Source organism: Paralichthys olivaceus, chromosome 16 (genome assembly GCF_024713975.1).
Source record: "Paralichthys olivaceus isolate ysfri-2021 chromosome 16, ASM2471397v2, whole genome shotgun sequence".
Classification (NCBI taxonomy): domain Eukaryota; kingdom Metazoa; phylum Chordata; class Actinopteri; order Pleuronectiformes; family Paralichthyidae; genus Paralichthys; species Paralichthys olivaceus.
Genome location: NC_091108.1, coordinates 4,427,043 through 4,446,246, shown reverse-complemented (window position 1 = coordinate 4,446,246; position 19,204 = coordinate 4,427,043). Strand labels below are relative to the sequence as shown.

The 19,204-nt window shown below is 45.4% G+C and overlaps 1 protein-coding gene across 2 annotated transcripts; it reads left to right on the top strand.

Annotated features, from left to right (window-relative positions):
• Window positions 1-474: 474 nt before the first annotated feature.
• acss2l (acyl-CoA synthetase short chain family member 2 like) lies at window positions 475-18,119 on the top strand. 2 transcript variants are annotated; one of them, XM_069510593.1, is made up of 18 exons: window positions 475-728; window positions 868-1,063; window positions 8,789-8,880; window positions 9,211-9,314; window positions 10,487-10,559; window positions 10,772-10,847; window positions 11,531-11,615; window positions 12,094-12,231; window positions 12,942-13,112; window positions 13,210-13,343; window positions 14,268-14,400; window positions 14,674-14,730; window positions 14,913-14,993; window positions 15,177-15,285; window positions 15,485-15,553; window positions 15,756-15,932; window positions 16,088-16,162; window positions 17,986-18,119. In XM_069510593.1, exons 1-18 carry the CDS (start codon window positions 605-607, stop codon window positions 17,997-17,999), a joined length of 1,908 nt encoding a protein of 635 aa, XP_069366694.1. In that variant the 5' UTR covers window positions 475-604; the 3' UTR covers window positions 18,000-18,119. The 2 variants fall into 2 exon arrangements, with proteins under 2 accessions (XP_069366694.1, XP_019956254.2); XM_020100695.2 differs by lacking the exon at window positions 17,986-18,119 and adding an exon at window positions 16,401-16,922 and having other exon boundaries at window positions 476-728.
• The last annotated feature ends 1,085 nt before the right edge of the window (window positions 18,120-19,204 follow it).

The window sequence follows — 19,204 nt, the reverse complement described above, 5'->3', positions numbered from 1 at the left end:
AATAAGATAACACGATGACAAATAACACAGAAAACACAACTGCAAGTTAAAACCAAAAAACTTTTACAGCATTAATGGAAAAAGGTATATGTCAACAAGGCTTGTCGCCAGCTGGACGGACACACTGTTTGCACTTCGTGGCCCCCGTAGAAAAGCAAGGATGAAAGGCAAACAGCATGATAAAAACATGTATATATGTATATTTATTTATTCATTTGAGCTCCCATCATCCTCTCCATCAAATCCAGCCTCCCCTGCTGATGCCTGAATCCCTGGCTGTCAACGCAATGCACACCTCCTCCTCCTCCTCCTCATCCACCTCCTGGCTCAGTAAAATAATACAATCAACAGGCCAGGGAGAGCACGTCCAATGAAAAAGTGGGAGTGCTGCACCCTGCGAGTCGATTGGCTGGCACTAAGCAGACTGAGGAGAGCCTGGGCTCAGGGATTAGAGGAGGGACTTTATGCTGCCTCAGTACAGAGGGCCTTGCAGTGTTGGTACCTTCCCCAGGAGGATCCAGACAGATCAGCAGTGACTCCAGATTAACCCATTTACTGACTAACCCTCAGATGATATAGGCCTGTCTACATCTGTCCTTCCGCAATGGTTGTTCCTGAATCTCAGGACAAAATGTACTACCCCTCTGCTGACCTGCAGAGGGATGCTCATGTGCCTGATTTAAACTCTTATCTGGAACTGTACAGGAAGTCTCTTGAGAATCCAGAAGGTAGGTCAAACACGTCTGGAGATTGAGTATAATGCTTGCAATGTGTCCTCGCATTCCATCATGCATCTGTAAACAATATCACTGTTTATCTGTCCTGCCTGGAGGGTGCAGCACTGACTCTCAGTGTTGTTTATTCCAGCTTTCTGGAAAGAGGTTGCTGATGAGTTCTTTTGGAAGAAGCCAGCAACAGGTCCAATGCTGCAGTACAACTTTGACGTGACTAAAGGGAACATATATGTCAAATGCATGGAAGGGGCCAAAACCAACATGTGCTATAATGTCCTGGACAGGCATGTGAGGGAGAGGAACCTCGGTGAAAAGGTTGCCTATTACTGGTAAGCTTCAAGTGTGCCTGGCGTCAGTGATGGCTTTGATGGGAAATGCTGCCTGGAGTTATGTCAGGTATTCCAGTCAATAACAACTGCTGTGTCCCCTGCTGTAACCCCAGTGCACCAAAACAAACCCCAGTCTGTGCAACACAGGGTTGGTGTTTGAGTCTGCTGCCAGAACTTTTCACACAATGAGGAATTTTCACATTTAATATTTTGGATGCAACACATTTAAAAAAAAAATTGTAGATTGCATGAGGCCTGCAAAACTCATAAAGTAAATATAGAACAAAAGGTCTTTCTATTTAAATCCTTGCAATAACTGTCTGATAAATTATTTACATAATAAGACTTCATTTGCATATTTTAGATTCAAACTCACCGATTTCCTTTCTGTTCCTTTTTCCAACTTCTGACCTCTATAACCAAATCTCACACCCTTGACATTTCAGCAAAGTGTTCTGCTTTATGCTCTCTTGCTTTATATTATTTCACACAGTGTGTTTGCTCTGTCAACTGAGGAAGCTCTGCAAACAAAAAAATAATTGTTCCGCCAGCTCAGCAGTAACAGGGGTTCAACGGGCACAGCAGAGACCAACCATGACCCACGCAAGTGTCTCCACAGTGTTTGCACTACATCAGAGCACTTATGTAATACATCTGCTCAATTGTTTGCTGTGGGGGTTTCAGTAGCTCATCGTGTGAGGAGGATACATTTAGTGAATCAGCTCCGTTAAATGACTTGACATGATCAGACAAAAAAAAAAAAGACAAATAAGACACTATAGTCAAATGTGTGTTCTTTTATTTGACTTTACTACTTCATGTGATAACTATTACTTGCAGCTACCAAGGTCTGTTGGATAACATGACACCAACAGATCAGATGGTTGCATTTCAAAAGGAGGTACTGCACACAAATAGAAATTGTTTAACTCTAAAAGGAAACAACTTTTTTTTACACTGTGCTGTGACAAGATCATAAAGTGATCCCTGATCAAGAAAATCAAATAAACATTTAAAATGTGTTATCCTGAAGTATCACCTGAGAACGTGGTGTATAGTTGTGCTTTTGATTTAAATGATCAGTATTGTTTTAACGTTGGTGATAAAATCTGATTTGTGTTGTGATCTTTAAAGCTATAATAACCAGTTTTCTATATATAAGCTTCCTATAAAGCTTTAAATACTACTAGCAACAGGTTGTATGTTTCACTGGGTGAGACACACAAACATAATGGATCGAGGGATTTAATATCAATAAATATATAAATAATAATCAGCTGATGACCTCATGTTATTTACTCTTCTTAAATTCTTAAGGTGATAAAATTATCATACATACAGAGGATAAATGCATTATAGTTGATTTAGGTTCAAACAGCTGAATAAACGACATTAAGTGAATAAAATATCCCAAAAAGAAATTGCAAGAATTTGTTAGTTCTTTTAAAATATCTGCAGCTTCAGCCTGTTTAGATTTAAGGACAGTGTCAGAGGCAGATGTATTTTGGTCTTATTTGGTTGTTTATATTGTAAATGTAGAAATAGCATTTCTTCAGCTTGCTTGGTGTTTATCAGATCCCGGGCAGCAGCATTCTGAATGAGAAACAGGTGTCAAAAACCTGTTTTAGAAAAACCTTTGGAAATCCTATTACTGGAGTTTAACCTGCTTGAGATAAATGCATGGATTAGTTTTTCCTAAACCAGGTTTGTACATGAATTATCTAATTCCTGCTATGGTGGACGTTGCAGAATCTGTCATTGTCTCAATGCGGGCATTGATTTGATTTTGAATTTAGGCCAAACCAAGATCTTTCAGCACCAGAGAACAATAATGAGCACATTCAGGGAGTCTATGGGATCACACTCATCTTTGTGAGTCTCATTAGCAAAACTGTACAAGAAAACATTGTTGTATCACATGATGGCAGCCAATCAGAGGTCGTAAAAGTTGAATAAACAAAGTCAGGACTTGACCTCCGGGGAATTCTGCAGGTGATTTTTGTTTGCTCGGACTAATACAGTAAGCGCCAATGCATACAAAGTCCGAGGCAACACTTGAAGCAGGTCAGATCCAGTCAACAAATCGTACCAGTGTTTTTTAAACTGTACAACAATGCACTGCTCAACAGGGGAACCAGGACTTTATATATTTATACTTTAGTATTTGAATAAATAACTAGATAACAATAAAAATAAATAACTTTGATAAAGCGTCTTGTTGATGCAATGGGACCAAAATCAAGTGTTATGAACTGGTCAGGGAAGTCAGGACCCAGTTGCAGAGTTCAACAAAAAAGGTTTATTTAACAAAAGGAGGGAGGACAGTTCCTCAGGAAAATACTCAAAAAACAAAGTAGCAACTGAAAATCTCCATAGAAATGGGAAAAAGGCTCAGGAACAAAAGTACAACTGAAACAGTGTCGAGGCACAAAACTCACAACACAAAGGGACATAGAAGAATAGCTCGAGGCGAGGCGATCAGCTGGAGTCACACGAGGCACTGGCGTGGCACTGCAATGCAAATGAATCATCCGGCACAGGAGACAAAGGGAGAGTGGCTTAAGAAGCCAACCAATGAGGGCATGATGAGCTGCAGGTGTGCCCGGTGCTCTGTGCTCCAGGAGATTGCCCCGCCCCTTGGAGCACACTCTGTATGAGGGAGAGAGAGAGAGATGTTAACACAAACCAAAACATGATCCTCAAAAATCGAACCACAACAGTACCCTCCCCTCAAGGGGCGCCACCTGGCGTCCTACCAGGTTTACCTGGAAACCTGATGTAAAAATCCCGCAGCAGTTGCGGGTCGAGGATGAGGGAGCGGCTGACCCAGGAGCGCTCCTCGGGGCCGTATCCCTCCCAGTCGACCAAATACTGGTAGCCCCTACCCCGTCTGCGCACATTCAGAATCTGGTTGACCGTGTAGGCTGGGTGGCCGTCGACGAGACGCGGGGGAGGCGGTGGAGGTGCAGGAGGCTGGAGAGGGCTTTCGGTGACTGGCTTTAGGAGGGAGACGTGGAACACAGGGTGGATGTTTAAGGAGGCTGGGAGGCGGAGGCGGACAGCGCTGGGGTTTATTATCCTCTCCACAGGATAAGGGCCAATGTACCTGGGGGAGAGTTTTCGGGAGTCGGTCTGGAGGGGGAGGTCTCGGGAGGAGAGCCACACTTGCTGACCCACCTGGTAGTTGGGTGAGGGAACCCGAAGTCGGTCCGCCAGACGTCGGTTGCGCTCAGCCGTTCTGCCTAATGCTGCGCGGGTCTCTCGCCACACGCGTCTGACCCGGCGGAACTGAGCATGGACAGAGGGAACTGCTGCGTCGGACTCTTGGTTAGGGAATAAGGGGGGCTGGTAACCGGTGTTGATCATGAATGGTGAGAACCCGGTGGCTGAGCTGATGAGGGAGTTGTGGGCATATTCCACCCAGGGCAGGTGTGTAGCCCAGGATGATGGGAGGCGGGAGGCGACGCAGCGCAGAGAGGACTCTAGGCTTTGGTTGGCCCGTTCCGTTTGCCCATTAGACTGGGGATGAAAGCCGGAGGTGAGGCTGGAGGTGGTTCCCAGGGCCCGGCAGAAAGCCTTCCATACCCGCGAGGTGAACTGAGGTCCGCGGTCCGACACAATGTCCTGTGGAATCCCGTGCAACCTGAAGACATGTGTCACTAGTAGATTAGCAGTCTCCAAGGCGGTGGGGAGTTTAGGGAGGGGGACAAAATGAACCGCCTTGGAGAAACGGTCAACCACTGTGAGGATGGTGTCGTTACCTTCGGAGGGGGGCAGTCCAGTAACAAAGTCCACTGCAATGTGTGACCAGGGACGTGGAGGAATGGGCAGAGGTTGTAGGAGCCCTGCCGGGGGTCGATGGGAAGACTTGTTGCGGGCGCACTCTGTGCATGCAGCGATGAAGACCCGAATGTCAGAGATCATGGATGGCCACCAGAAACGCTGCTGGATGAGAGCCAGCGTGCGGTGGACCCCTGGGTGGCAGGCTATCCTCGACGTATGCCCCCAGGTGAGCACTGATGACCTGGCAGACGGTGGCACGAACAACCGACCCGGCGGGCAACCGTCTGGAACCGTCTGGCCCTGCAGAGCTTCCTGAACCTCCTGTTCAACCTGCCAGCGAACCGCCCCCAGCACACACTCGGGATCCAGGATGGTCTCCTTAATGGGCCCCCCTCCCTCCAGGGTGAACTGACGGGAGAGTGCGTCCGGCTTGATGTTCCGAGACCCGGGGCGGTAGGTGAGGGTGAACTGGAAACGACCCAGGAACAGGGCCCAGCGGGCCTGGCGGGTGTTCAGGCGGCGAGCTGTGCGGAGGTAGGCGAGGTTTTTGTGATCTGTCCACACGATGAAGGGCTGAGCTGCCCCCTCCAGCCAGTGTCTCCACTCCTGCAAGGCCAGGACCACCGCCAAGAGCTCTCGGTTCCCCACATCGTAATTTCTTTCGGCAGGGGTGAGTCGACGTGAGAAGAAGGCGCAGGGGTGGAGCTTATTGTCAGTGAGTTGGCGCTGGGAGAGGACGGCCCCGACCCCGGAATCCGAGGCGTCAACCTCGACCACGAACTGCCGCTCAGGATCTGGGTGCACAAGAACAGGGGCGTTAACAAACATGTCTTTTAGTTTCACAAAGGCAGATTGTTCTACAGGAGACCAGGTAAAACTGAGTTTCGTAGAAGTGAGACGAGTAAGAGGGGCCGCCAGGCGGCTGTAGTTCTTTATGAACCTACGATAGAAGTTGGCAAACCCCAGGAAGCGCTGCAGCTGCTTGCGGGTGGTGGGAGTGGGCCATTCTTTCACTGCTTCCACCTTGGAGGGATCCGCCCGCAGCCGCCCCTTCTCCACCACATAACCCAGGAAGCTCACAGTCGACACATGAAATTCACATTTTTCAGCTTTTACATACAACTTGTTCTCCATAAGCCTTTTCAACACATCTCTAACATGAGTAACGTGTTCTTCCATGGAGCTAGAGAAAATCAAAATGTCATCGAGGTATACAAACACAGTTTTGTTAAGCAGATCCCTTAACACATCGTTCACTAGGCTTTGGAATACAGCGGGGGCATTAGTGAGTCCAAAAGGCATGACCAGATACTCGAAGTGACCTAAGTGGGTGTTGAATGCTGTCTTCCACTCATCCCCCTCCTTAATCCTGATGAGGTGGTAGGCGTCCCTAAGGTCTAGCTTTGAGAAGACGCGGGCCGAATGTAAGGGGCTGAAGGCGGAGTCAATCAGGGGGAGTGGGTACTTGTTCTTTATGGTTATGTCATTCAACCCGGTGTAGTCAATGCAAGGCCGCAGGGTTTTATCTTTTTTCTCCACGAAGAAAAAACCCGCCCCCACCGGAGAAGAGGAGGGGCGGATGAGGCCTGCTGCCACGGACTCTGTGATATATTTTTCCATGGCCTCTCGCTCGGGTTTGGACAACTTGTACAGCCTCTTAGTGGGAAGAGGGGCCCCTGGCAACAAGTCAATAGCACAGTCGTAGGGTCTATGTGGGGGCAGTGAGGTGGCAGAAGTTTTGCTAAAAACTTGGCTGAGGTCATGGTAGTCAGGGGGTACATTTGTTAACTCAATTACCTCGACTGCTGGAGCTGGATCTGCAGGCCTGGCGGGCAGAGCGGAACGGAGGCAGTGGGCGTGGCAGTGGAGACTCCAGTTACGAATTGTGGCGGTGGACCAATCAACGTGGGGATTGTGAAGCTTTAACCAAGGGAATCCCAGAATGACAGAATTCAGAGGTGAGGAGATTACAAACAGTTCCAAATGCTCATGATGGTTACTGGAGAGGACCAATTTCAATGGTTCAGTTTTATGAGTCACAAGTTCTATGAGCTTGCCGTCTACTGCGTGTACCTTTATGGGAGAGGACAGCTCATAAAAAGGAATGTTGTTGCTCTTCATAAAATTTCTGTCAATGAAATTGTCATCGGCACCGGAGTCTACCAGCACTTGGACTGGAAACGAGTGTTCAGGTCCGTGAATCATACCTGAAACCTGAATTCTCGACGCGTGAGAGGAAGAGATGTGGCTCACCAGAGTCCTCTCTATTACTGGTGAGCCCGGTCTTTTAGCAATTCCGGGCAGCAGGAAACGAAGTGGCCACCTTGTCCACAGTAGAGGCACAGCTTGTCACGCATCCTGCGTTGTCTCTCGGCTGGGGTGAGGCGCGCCCGACCCAATTGCATGGGCTCGTCGACTGGTGACGGTCGTAGCTCTCGAGCGTAGTGGGTGGTGTCGGGCAATCCCGGAGCGGAGCCTGGTGAGCTGGGTTGCGTGCCGGAGATGAGCCGCCTGCTCCCCGTCCTCTGCCGTTCCCTAGCTCTTTCCCTCATTCTATTGTCGAGGCGGATAGCTAAATCAACAAGGGAGTTGAACGAGTTACATTCCTCCCGAACCGCCAACTCATCCTTTAATTCCCCTGCCAACCCCTTAAAAAATATGGCTTGAAGAGCCGAATCATTCCACCCACTCTCTGCCGCTAAAATGCGAAAACTCACGGCGTATTCTGACACCGAAGAGCTACCCTGTTTGAGATCGAGTAACTGGCTTGTCGCCTGTCTGCCCTTTACCGGGTGGTCAAAAACTCGTCTCATTTCCTCAGTGAAACGGTGAAAATCATTAACCAACTCGTGTTGTTGTGACGATATCGCTAAGGACCAGGCAGCCGCCTGTCCTGTGAGCAAACTCATTATGAAGGCTATCTTAGCTTGAGGCGTAGCATAGGTATGGGGTTGTTGGCTAAATACTAGCTGGCACTGATGTAAAAATAGCGAACAGGTACCTAAATCTCCTGAATACCTGATTGGTATGGGGATGTACGGCTCGCGGGCTTGCGGGGCAGGGCTGGGAGGAGGATCGTCGGCTGGGGGGTGAGCGGCGGCTCCGGGAGAGGAGACGAGCTGGTCCTGCAGGGCGGCCAACTGACCGCCCAGTTGTGAGACGCTGGCACCGAGCTGCTGCAGGTGTTCCATCACCAGCCGCAGGGAGGACTCGTTCTGGTTGATTTTGGTGGCTTGCGACGAGAGTGCTCGTCCGTAGTCGTCCAGCTCTGCTGGGTCCATGCTTGGCCGGATGATTCTGTTATGAACTGGTCAGGGAAGTCAGGACCCAGTTGCAGAGTTCAACAAAAAAGGTTTATTTAACAAAAGGAGGGAGGACAGTTCCTCAGGAAAATACTCAAAAAACAAAGTAGCAACTGAAAATCTCCATAGAAATGGGAAAAAGGCTCAGGAACAAAAGTACAACTGAAACAGTGTCGAGGCACAAAACTCACAACACAAAGGGACATAGAAGAATAGCTCGAGGCGAGGCGATCAGCTGGAGTCACACGAGGCACTGGCGTGGCACTGCAATGCAAATGAATCATCCGGCACAGGAGACAAAGGGAGAGTGGCTTAAGAAGCCAACCAATGAGGGCATGATGAGCTGCAGGTGTGCCCGGTGCTCTGTGCTCCAGGAGATTGCCCCGCCCCTTGGAGCACACTCTGTATGAGGGAGAGAGAGAGAGATGTTAACACAAACCAAAACATGATCCTCAAAAATCGAACCACAACATCAAGATTGGAAATTAGCAATGATTTGTTTTAAAACGTATTTTCCAAAAAGTAATTTGATTTATATAATATAATAAAATCATCTGATAGTGTTTATTCAAATATGAATATCTATATTCAAAAACTAAAGTAACACCTACAGAAAGATCTTTGTATTGTGTCTTCACAGGGAGGGAAACTCACCCGATCACCACATGACCATCACTTACTCTCAGCTGCTGAGCCACGTCTGCCGCTGCGCCAACGTTCTCAGGCAAATGGGTGGGAGTCTGAAATCTTCTTCATTGATTTTATCTTAAGATGAATTACTCAACAGCTTAAATGTAGAAATGATTTAATCATCAGTAAATGGCAGCAGGACACATAAATATTTATATATCTCTAAATTTCCCTCAGGATCAATGAGTCAGTCAACGTGGTCAATATCTTCTGTAAAATGAAATTGGTGTTTTGTCATTTGGTCCATAACATAATATGACAAGGCACCGATACATCTAGGGTTTGTCTAATGTACTTTGTTGCGTATTTAAAGTGTAGTTCAGTATCTGAAAGTCAACCTGAAGCAATGCTGTGTTTCTCTCCCTGATCAAGGTGTGAAAAAGGGAGACAGGGTGTCCATTTATCTTCCCATGATTCCAGAGCTGGTCTACACTATGCTGGCCTGTGCCAGAATCGGTGCTGTTCACTCGATTGTGGTGAGTGGTATGATGAAGCTCCCATTTCACAAACATCTATATTAGTTTGGCAGATGTTTTTTTTATCAAAAACAAATTGCAGTAAGTAAATAAGTACATTAAACATGATGGAAACAGAGCTGGATGTGGAAAGTGCATCCTTCTAGTATTACAGTATTTTCTAGCAGGTTTTTTTAGAGTCAGCTGCAAGAACCATGACTCAGTTCTGTTTGTTTTATTCAGTTTAATACATCAGACCAATTGCCATCATGCTATGTCATGTATAAGATCATATACAACGTCATCCTGTAAATAATTTAACTATGATTTAACTGAACTTGTCTGTCAACACGTTTTGTTATCTGCCACTCTGACCGTATTACCAGCTGAACCTGGGCTCCTGCCACTTATCAGCTGTCACCTGTTTGATCACAGCAGCACCTGCACTCAGTATATGGGTCAGACAATTACCGGCTGTGTCTGGCTCCTGAAGACATCAGAGTCAATGCACTATTTTAGATATTCAACCTTCAAAATCCATGAAAAGGTCGGTAGCCTTGTTAAAAATATCTCCTGGCTGCTCCGAGGTTACAGCTGGCAAAGGCCTGTTTTTTGGCAGACGTGGGTGTAAGTGACCTTGTCTGTGCTCGGTCACTGTTGTATGTTTTTATCATATTCAACCTCACTAAGCAACACGGCGAACTTTGGGAAACTTCCAGCTTTTAAGATTCTCATGTGAATTTGAATCATAAATTATCTGGGCATAAAATTGGATCATAGACGGGGCCAGACAGGACTGCCAGTGTCTCTCATGCTGTGACATTTTGCTGCTTCCAGAGTCCTCAGTGACTTGGTTCATAATGCCAACATGAATACTGAAACTTTATACACAGTGTGAACTATTAACCTTGGCCAAAATACAAGTGTCAGGTGGTCATGTTACACGTCTTTGTGTCTCTGTCGCTGTTTTGCATCAATTTATTTCTCTTTCCAGTTGTTTTTGCATCTCTCGACAGTGGTTCTGTGTTTCTTTGCGTTCATTTGTGCACATCTGTGTAATTCCAAAACAAATGATGAATAAAACAATTAAAGGCAGACCCAAGCTTCAATTTAACCAGGATTACTCGTACAAGTTCGTGCACCTCCTCCTCTCAGCTCTGCCTCCTTCTCCATCTTTGTCTTTGCATGTTCAGTTTGCAGGTTTCTCCTCTGATTCTCTGTGTGAGAGGATAATCGACGCCCAGAGCAGCGTCCTGGTGACAGCAGGTACGTCCGGCCCGACCTTTGACCAGACTTTTATTGTGACCTGCAGCAGCACCAGGATGTGATGTGTTGTGGAGCTCAGCAGCTGTAAAGATAATGTTCAAGTTGTAAAGTGATGTGGCGTTTAAACGCCTGCTCCCTGCTCGTTCCTGAACATCATCATCTGTTTATCATCTGTTGCTCTCTCGCTCTCTCTTTCCTTTTACAATCTACAGATGGTGTTTACAGAGGAGAGAAGCTGATCAACCTGAAACAGATTGTGGACGAGGCTCTGGAGAAGTGCAGGGAGAAGTAGGTCCTGCTCACAAGACTAACACTTCCAGCACCCGCCCTTGTTTACACTAGCTGCTGCCGGTAATGGGACTCAACCCCTGGAATAGCTGTCACTGAACACACACACACACACACACACACAGCCCTATCAGCTGCTACCAGGGACGTTGAGGAAACACACACCTAGTTTCCACTTTTTCGAGGTTGCCGGGCAACATGGAGAACTCAGATCCATCAGGGAAGCCCAAGCTGTTCGTCTCCCGTGGCAACGTGAGCCTGGGAGGGATGTGAGCTGAGAAACAAAGCATGCTGAGAATTGTTTTCTGCAAGAAAATATCAAGGGTGCAGACATGTTCATGGGAATAATTTAAAAACAAAATAACTTTGTATTTGTTTTATATTATCAACCGTCTGTGAAACTAGATTTAAATGAAAAATTCTGACTAAAAGTTTCTTTAGATTTAAGTTACAAGTCAAATCTGAGACAGCGCAATTTAATTTTTATAATATTTTACTGCTCACCAAGCAAACTGACAAAAAACCAGCGGGAAAGAAACATGAGTTTTTAAAATGTGCCGGGTTTTAATAAATATTTCAAATCAAAACAGACCATATAAATAAAGAAAGGTGTCGCTCATATACAGAGGAACCCAGATACAAACACATATATTTCAAATATCTTTTTTAAAATTTTCTCATAGAGCGTCGTCCAGCATCACCAAGTGCCTCGTCATCAAACACCACGCGCTGAGGACAAAAAGTGGAGCTGCATGCAACAAATTACAGGTAAAACAATTCCAATATGGAGCATTTAAACTGCCTAAATTAAAAAAATATATAATTTTAATTTTATGTATTCATTTCTATTGTCTATATTTCTTTCTTTTAATCTCTTTCTTTAAGAAAAGGAAACAGTAGCTGTCACCCTTTTTAAGGCTGCTTCCATAAATGAATCCTTGTCATCCACCCTTTAATAAACACTTGTATCTCTCACTCTTCATTATAAAGATAATCAGTCAGCACTTGAGCTTTTTAGTTCTTTTTCTAGGCCTCTTTAAGTCCGCTGCCCACAGAGCATCAGGTAATCCATCATCAAATAACCCAAGACATGCTCTTCTGTCTGGATTTGTCCCTCTGAGGGCCTCAGTCAGTTTAAATCTAACGTGCTGTATTGTTGCTGCATGGGCGCTGCCTCACGATGGGAGCAGATGTAATGAGTGGATTCAAGTGTTGGATCTGTTCCCTGTTGCTCCGGTGCGTTCAGACCCCCTGGGACTCGGAGTGTGATGTGTGGTGGGATGAGGTGATGAGAGACTCTCCTGAGGAGTGTGAACCTGAGTGGCTGGATGCTGAGGACCCGCTGTTCATCCTCTACACCAGCGGCTCCACCGGCAAACCCAAGGTGAGACGCAGCTGCAGGTGGAGTTACAGAAGCACAAACACACAGTCTGGCTCAGGAAGATAGAACACAATGACTTTCTGTGTAAATACTTAGTGAAACCACATCTTTACAACAAATCACAGCATCTATTTTCCGCTCTGATAAGCCTGTAATGATGTTAACCATGCTGCCCTTTACTTAAGCTGCTGTGTGGAGAGAGAACTAATGGTTTTTCCAATACTGAGAAGCATGAATATAATCCTAGAAATTTATGTTCTCTGAAAGAACCACAGCCGCATTTTGGTCAATTCTGTGTAACTATTACACAAACACACACACACACACGCACAAACAGTTGTGTCTCCATGACTTCAGACGACATTACATTGACTTATATTGATTTCCTGGAGACTTATTCTAATCCTAACCTAAACCTAAACCTTCATCTAAATCTAAGTCTAAATCTAAACTATAAAGTTAATCTTAACTTTAACTTTAACCTTAATCTTAAAACATAACGTGACTGTGTATTTATTACACACAGACAAACACACACACACACACACACACTCTTGTCACGTCAACACTTCTACACCTGCAAGATCAGTCCTTACAATGAGACTATGTTAACAGATTTACAGTCCCCCACACACACATACACAGACACACACACCTGCATACCCCCCACCCTTATTTGTGCTGTCCACTGTCTTCCTGATAATCTGGTACAGGGTGTTCTCCACACTGTTGCCGGGTACCTGCTCTACACGTCGCTGACCTTCAAGTACGTCTTTGACCATCACCAGGACGACGTGTACTGGTGCACGGCAGACATCGGCTGGATCACGGGCCACTCCTACATCACCTACGGCCCCCTCGCTAACGGAGCCACAGGAGTCCTGGTCAGTCAGAAACAGACTGTGTGGTTTGAGTAGAAATAGACGTAGAGGAGAGTAACAGGAGCATCTGACAGAAAAACGTGTGTATTTTCTTTTCCAGTTTGAAGGCGTCCCTCTCCACCCTCACGTCGGCCGGTTCTGGGAGATTATTGAGAAGTACAAAGTGACCAAGTTCTACACAGCTCCCACAGCCATCCGCCTGCTGATGAAGTACGGACGAGAACCTCTGCAGAAGTAAGAGCCTGCATCTGCTGAAATGAAAAGAAAATCCTCCCCAAGCTACAGGAGGAGTAAACAATAATAACGTTATCAAAAGGTTGTGAGAACAGCCTGAATGTGTGTGATCTGGTTTAATCATGTCATGACAGATCTATTCAACCTTTTATGTATTTGCTTTAGTCTCAACTTCCGTCTGTTTTTTGCTCAATTGTCAAGTATCTATGGAATCGTAGGGTGAGTAAAGTAAGAGGGGGTGAGGGGGGCCCTCTCCTGCGTCCGAGGGGAGACCCACAGAGACTCTGAAAACCTCGGCTCTTGCATCAGGGTTTTCTGGCCTTCATGTGGAAACATTCACCTTCAAAGAGTTCACTGCTTATGCAACATTTTGCTCGGAAGTGAAAAACCAAACTGTGAGATGAATGATTAAACAGTGGGAATTAGAATTCAAATGGTGAGTTTGCAAGTTATCTGTCAAAAGTAGAAGCCGGGCACTTCTGTTTCACCGGTAATAAAAAAAACATTTGAAGGTCACCATGCAACTGTACAATAGACGTTTACCCTTAACTGGAACTTTTCCATCAGCTCTTCAGTGCAAAACTAAGAAACATGATTATATATCATAAACATGTATTATTCCTCTTTTAGAGTTTTATTTCAGGAAATGCACTTTCAAGGAAGTTTGCAGAGTTTCCTAAGAAGAAGAATAAAACGTCTGTGTCATGAATATGAACCAGGAAGCTTCAGCTAATTAACTCAGCACAGAAACTCGAAACTGGGGAAAAAACTCCTCCTTTGTTCACTTCTGGTTTAATTTAAAAGAACATACACAGTGTAAATGAGTGAGTTTACGAGGTACAGATGAGATGATCACACAAGAGAATCAGATGATGACTGAATGTGAGAGTAACTGAGGAGCCTTTTCTCGCTTGTCTCTGGCAGGTACGACCTCTCCAGCCTGAGGATCTTGGGTACCGTGGGAGAGCCCATCAACCCGGAGGCCTGGCAGTGGTACCACGAGGCGGTGGGTCAGGGCCGATGTCCCATCGTCGACACCTTCTGGCAGACGGAGACAGTAATGAACACACACTCACACACACACAAAATTTTGATCACTGAAAATAGTTGAAGTCATTTTTTGAAAAGAAATAAAATGTCAAACTTATAATTTCCAACAACTTTTCAATTCATCTTACGCAAACAGAAATGAAATAAACCTGAAGCTCTTGGAATATTCCCTGGGCAGTTTGGCTTTATGCTCTTATTTGTATATACTTTAAAAACCTCTGTGACCTCAGAGGAGTTTCTTTTTGTCGTCAGTGTAATGTTCTTCTTCATGTCTCTGCAGGGAGGTCATGTTTTGACTCCTCTTCCTGCCGCCACGCCGCTGAAGCCTGGCTCTGCTGTGAGTGAAAACATTTCCCTCAACACTGACCACCTCACACTCAGACATTTCTGTGTAACTATTAAACATGCAGCCCTTATCTCCTGCACTCTAACAATATCAGTCATGCTGGTAAGAAAAGGCTTTCCCCTCTGCATCTGAGAATCTGTTTGAGTATTTTTCAGCTTCGCCTCCTGTTTCAGACCTTTCCTTTCTTCGGGGTGGAACCTGTGATCCTGAACGAACACGGAGAAGAACTGGAGGGGGAGGCGGAGGGTTATCTGGTGAGTTCCAGTTTGAGTCAGTACAACACAACTTTATTTATACGTGTGACGCAGCAGCTGAGCACACAGGTATGTGACATAAGATAAATACAGAAGGTACACTTGTTTTGAAAGCTGTGAATAAAGTTACTTGTTATAAACTGCAGCAGTAATACTTCTCTTGTGTGTTGCATCTTGTTGCAGGTGTTCCGGAGGCCCTGGCCTGGAATAATGCGCACGCTGTACAAAAACCACGAGCGCTTAGAAAACACCTACTTCAAGAAATTCCCAGGCTTTTATGTGACCGGTGACGGTGAGAAACAGGAGTTATAATTCAGTTTCCCCCCCTCGTTCACCCCGTCATCTGACAGATTGTACATCACTCTGGATTAAGCAGCTTTCACCTTGATCTCACACTGAAACACCAGTCAGTCTCTGGAGAAAGAGAAAAAGATGCTATAAAAACTCTGTGGGGGTTGATGCAACCTGTTTTCTCCTGCTTCCCCTCTCAGGCTGCAGGCGGGATAAAGACGGCTATTACTGGATCACAGGAAGAATAGACGACATGCTGAATGTGTCAGGTATCGTACTGAGAGCTGTTAACGTCTGATAACGCAGCTGCTTCTCAAAACCTTCAAAGAGGTTTTCACAGCATCAACCTGACTTAGAACATCACAACAAAAACCTGCGGCCTTCTGAGAAACTTTTTATTTTCTCCTGAAACACTTCACGTCTGTCTTATATGTTCAAGATTCATCCCTGATTGTTGTCGTGGCCCTTCAGGACACCTGATGAGCACGGCGGAGGTGGAGGCGGCCCTGACGGAGCACCCGGCCGTGGCGGAGGCCGCGGTGGTGAGTCGGCCTCACAAGGTGAAGGGCGAGTGTCTGTACTGCTTCGTGACCCTCAAAAACAGCAGGGAGTTCAGCCACACGATGGTGGAGGAGCTCAAGAGACTGGGTGAGGCTCGGACAGAAAATACAATCACACTTTGGGTGATGTTCTGATGAACTGATGATCACAAACTATCTGAGATGCTCACACTGGCACTTTGCAGGTTTTAACTTCAGTCCAGTTGAGCAGCCACTCATTCCTCTTCTGTTTCCTTCCATCAGTGAGAGAGAAAATTGGACCAATCGCCACACCAGACTTCATTCAAAACGCCCCGGCCCTCCCGAAAACTCGCTCAGGTAAAACACTTTAAAGGGATAGAACATAGATAGATATTCATACCTGCATACTGCTCCTGTGGGGTCATCCAAGTGTCAGTTAGCCCTGACATTCAAATCTGACTCCAAACAAGATCTTATACACCGTGTTTTTAGGCTAAATATCCAAACTATCCCTTTAACACCTCCTGAAACCAACACCTATATCCTTCCTCTCCTCTTCCTCCTCACACGCCTCCTCTTCCTCTGACTCATTCAGGCAAGATCATGAGGCGAGTCCTCCGGCAGATCGCCCGCAACGACAAAGACCTGGGCGACCTCTCGACCCTGGCCGACCCAAAGGTGGTGGAGGTGCTGTTCAGCCAGAGGTGTGAAGCTGCGGCCTGAACAAACGCACCTCCACCTCTTCACCTCTCCACCTCTCTTTCCCTCTTTGTCCCTCGTTCCCTCTTGTAACCATGCATCTGTACAGATGAAGACAATCACACAATGTAGACGGCTGCAGTGACAGAGACATGTTTGAAATTGTCGATTTATTTGGAGAAAAAATGAATCTGTGGTTTTAATGTCGTCGCACAGACGTGGAGCCATTGTTGGTTTGTGTTTGGGCCAAAATATCAAACAAAATAGACACAGAGATAATATCGTTTTATATATTTTTACGTCTCTTATCACTGGAGAGAGAGAGAATTGAATCTTTATTCTCTTAGTTTTTGATCAGCTTGTCTGACGACTAATGTACATTTTTAATCTTCGACCTGAAAATAAAGTGTTTAATCTGTTTTGTTCTTATTTTTCAAACTTCAAGTACAGCAGCTGTTTGATGCCCTCATGTGGCAGGAACCTTTCTCTGCAGCTGTTATCTGTGTTACTGTGGAGGTCTTTTTACTTTACTACAACACACACACACACACACACACTGTGATGATGTGATCAGTGCAGCAGGGAGCAGATAGTGATAGAGGGGATAAAAAAGAAGCAGGTTGTTTTATCTCAAGTGCTCCGGATTCTTTTACAATTACAGCATCAGTGATAAAGGAACCGTTGTCTGTTTTTAAAAGACTTTAAACTGCAGCAGGTTGTTTTACACGTAGCTCAGAGGGATCGTGTTCTGTTATCTCACGCTTAATGTCGGGTTACGTACAGTCAGTGGGTTTCCTTCGACATGCCTCTACACCACGTCACGTGCATGCAGCTGTGTGTGTGTGTGTGTGTGTGTTGGTGTTGAGGTGTGTGTGTGTGTTTAGGTGTGTAGGGAGGATGAGGAGGAGGAGGAGGAGGAGCCCACAAAACACAGCAATGGGCAACTTACATCATCATCACCCCCCAGCAGCAGATAAGTGGTTACCATGACAACCCCTTCATTTTCCACCATCACTACCCAACCCTTCCTCCTCCTCCTCCTCCTCCTCCCCCCTCCTCTGGTCACAACAGCGTCCTGCGGATGTTTCATAACCCGACAAACACTGACCGGGAAAAACTACAATAATTGTTTTACCATCCAAATTTGTGTGTATTTGGGAAAAGTTTTTAAAGAAAATCTGAGAAGATAAAATCACCTCCCAACCACAGATAGTGACACGATAAAAGTCACTTCGTTTACCATTTAATTCAATATCACAGTGATATAATACAGAGTCGACTTTACCCAGAGTCAGTGGGTAGTTTTGATCTGGTGTGATAACAACAACAAGCTCAAAACTGTCACACGTATATGACTTGAAATCGTTTTTTATCTATGTTGGTGTAAAAGTTAAAAAAAACTTTACTTTTTCCATATTGATCTAGAGGGAAAGAGAGAAAGTGCTTGAATCTTCTCTTCTCCATCTTTCCTCAACCTCAAGCATCTGGAGGATAACGTCGTCTGATCGATGCAGAACTACATCAACTCAGCCAGAGCCTCAGATGAGTTTGTGTGTGTTAGAGTTTTAAACATCCAAGCCTGTGTAGAGTCCCGCTGTGAGCTCTCTCTGTGTGTGTGTGTGAGTGTGTGAGTGTGTGTGTGTGTGTGTGTGTGTGTGTGTGCCAGTATTGGGCACGTCCAAAGCAAATTACGCAGACAAAAGAGGAACCAGGGAGGCACAGAGTGAACGGCATCTTTTTGTTTTGGCTCTTGAAAAGACGGACAGATGGTTTAACTGAACCTGAAGCCGGTCGCACGTTTTTCATCCAACACTGTATGAGCGCAGGTTTCAAGATAACAAGGTGGAGTTCAACTGCAAGTCTGAATTTAATGTAAAATCTGTTTTGTTTAAGTTTTATTTTGAACCGATTACACTAAACATTACTCTTCAATTAGACTCCAATTTAGAGACTCCACTGCAATAACTTAAGTCAGACGACTCATGTTTGAAATGTTTGTTGCAGCTGCAGAACATAGTTAGAGTTGGTGTCATCGCTCCTCGTAGACATGGAAACATTCAGATAACAGGGAGTGCGGAGGAAATAACTGTCCCCCTGTTGGACAGAATGCTGATGCTGGGGTCTGAAATAACAGGCCACAGTTTCAAATGATGCAGGGCAGCAACAAAGGGGGAGATGGGAAATATTTCCATCTTAAATGAACCGACACAGTGGGAGCACTTTCAGATTAGGATTGAAAGACTTGTATAGTTAACAACTGAATAAGGATAAAACTTTGATACAAGCATAAAGTAAGTAAAATCAGCCTCGTATTTCCCGGCTGTGACATTAAAGCGACGTTCGTATCATCATTTTATTCCAGTGAATTGAAACCAGAATGACACGAGAGCTCAAACCTCCACCAACGCTCAACAGCCTCCTCATGAAACCACATTTAAATTCACCAGATCCACGTTTTGTGTCGGATCTGCAGCAAATGGCACACACACACAAATGACTTCACAAGTTCTTTCCTGACACAAACCTCATCCCTCCACCAACCAACTTATAAAATATCAGATTAAACCATCAAAGTCCACAAATCACCTCATATTGTTTAAAATAACAACCACAGATGTGAGAGACTTTAAATACTTGAAGTACACTTGAGAGTAAAACTTATTTGTTGAAGTAGATTTCACTTGAGTTTAAGTGTTTTTA

Bases quoted from the DNA above. Each gene is read 5' to 3' on its own strand.
- acss2l (XM_020100695.2), top strand. From the start codon at position 605: ATGGTTGTTCCTGAATCTCAGGACAAAATGTACTACCCCTCTGCTGAC. The intron at 13,113-13,209 runs GTCAGTCAGAAA...TTTCTTTTCCAG, and splicing joins ACGGAGCCACAGGAGTCCTG to TTTGAAGGCGTCCCTCTCCA. The intron at 15,933-16,087 runs GTGAGGCTCGGA...TCCTTCCATCAG, and splicing joins GGAGGAGCTCAAGAGACTGG to TGAGAGAGAAAATTGGACCA.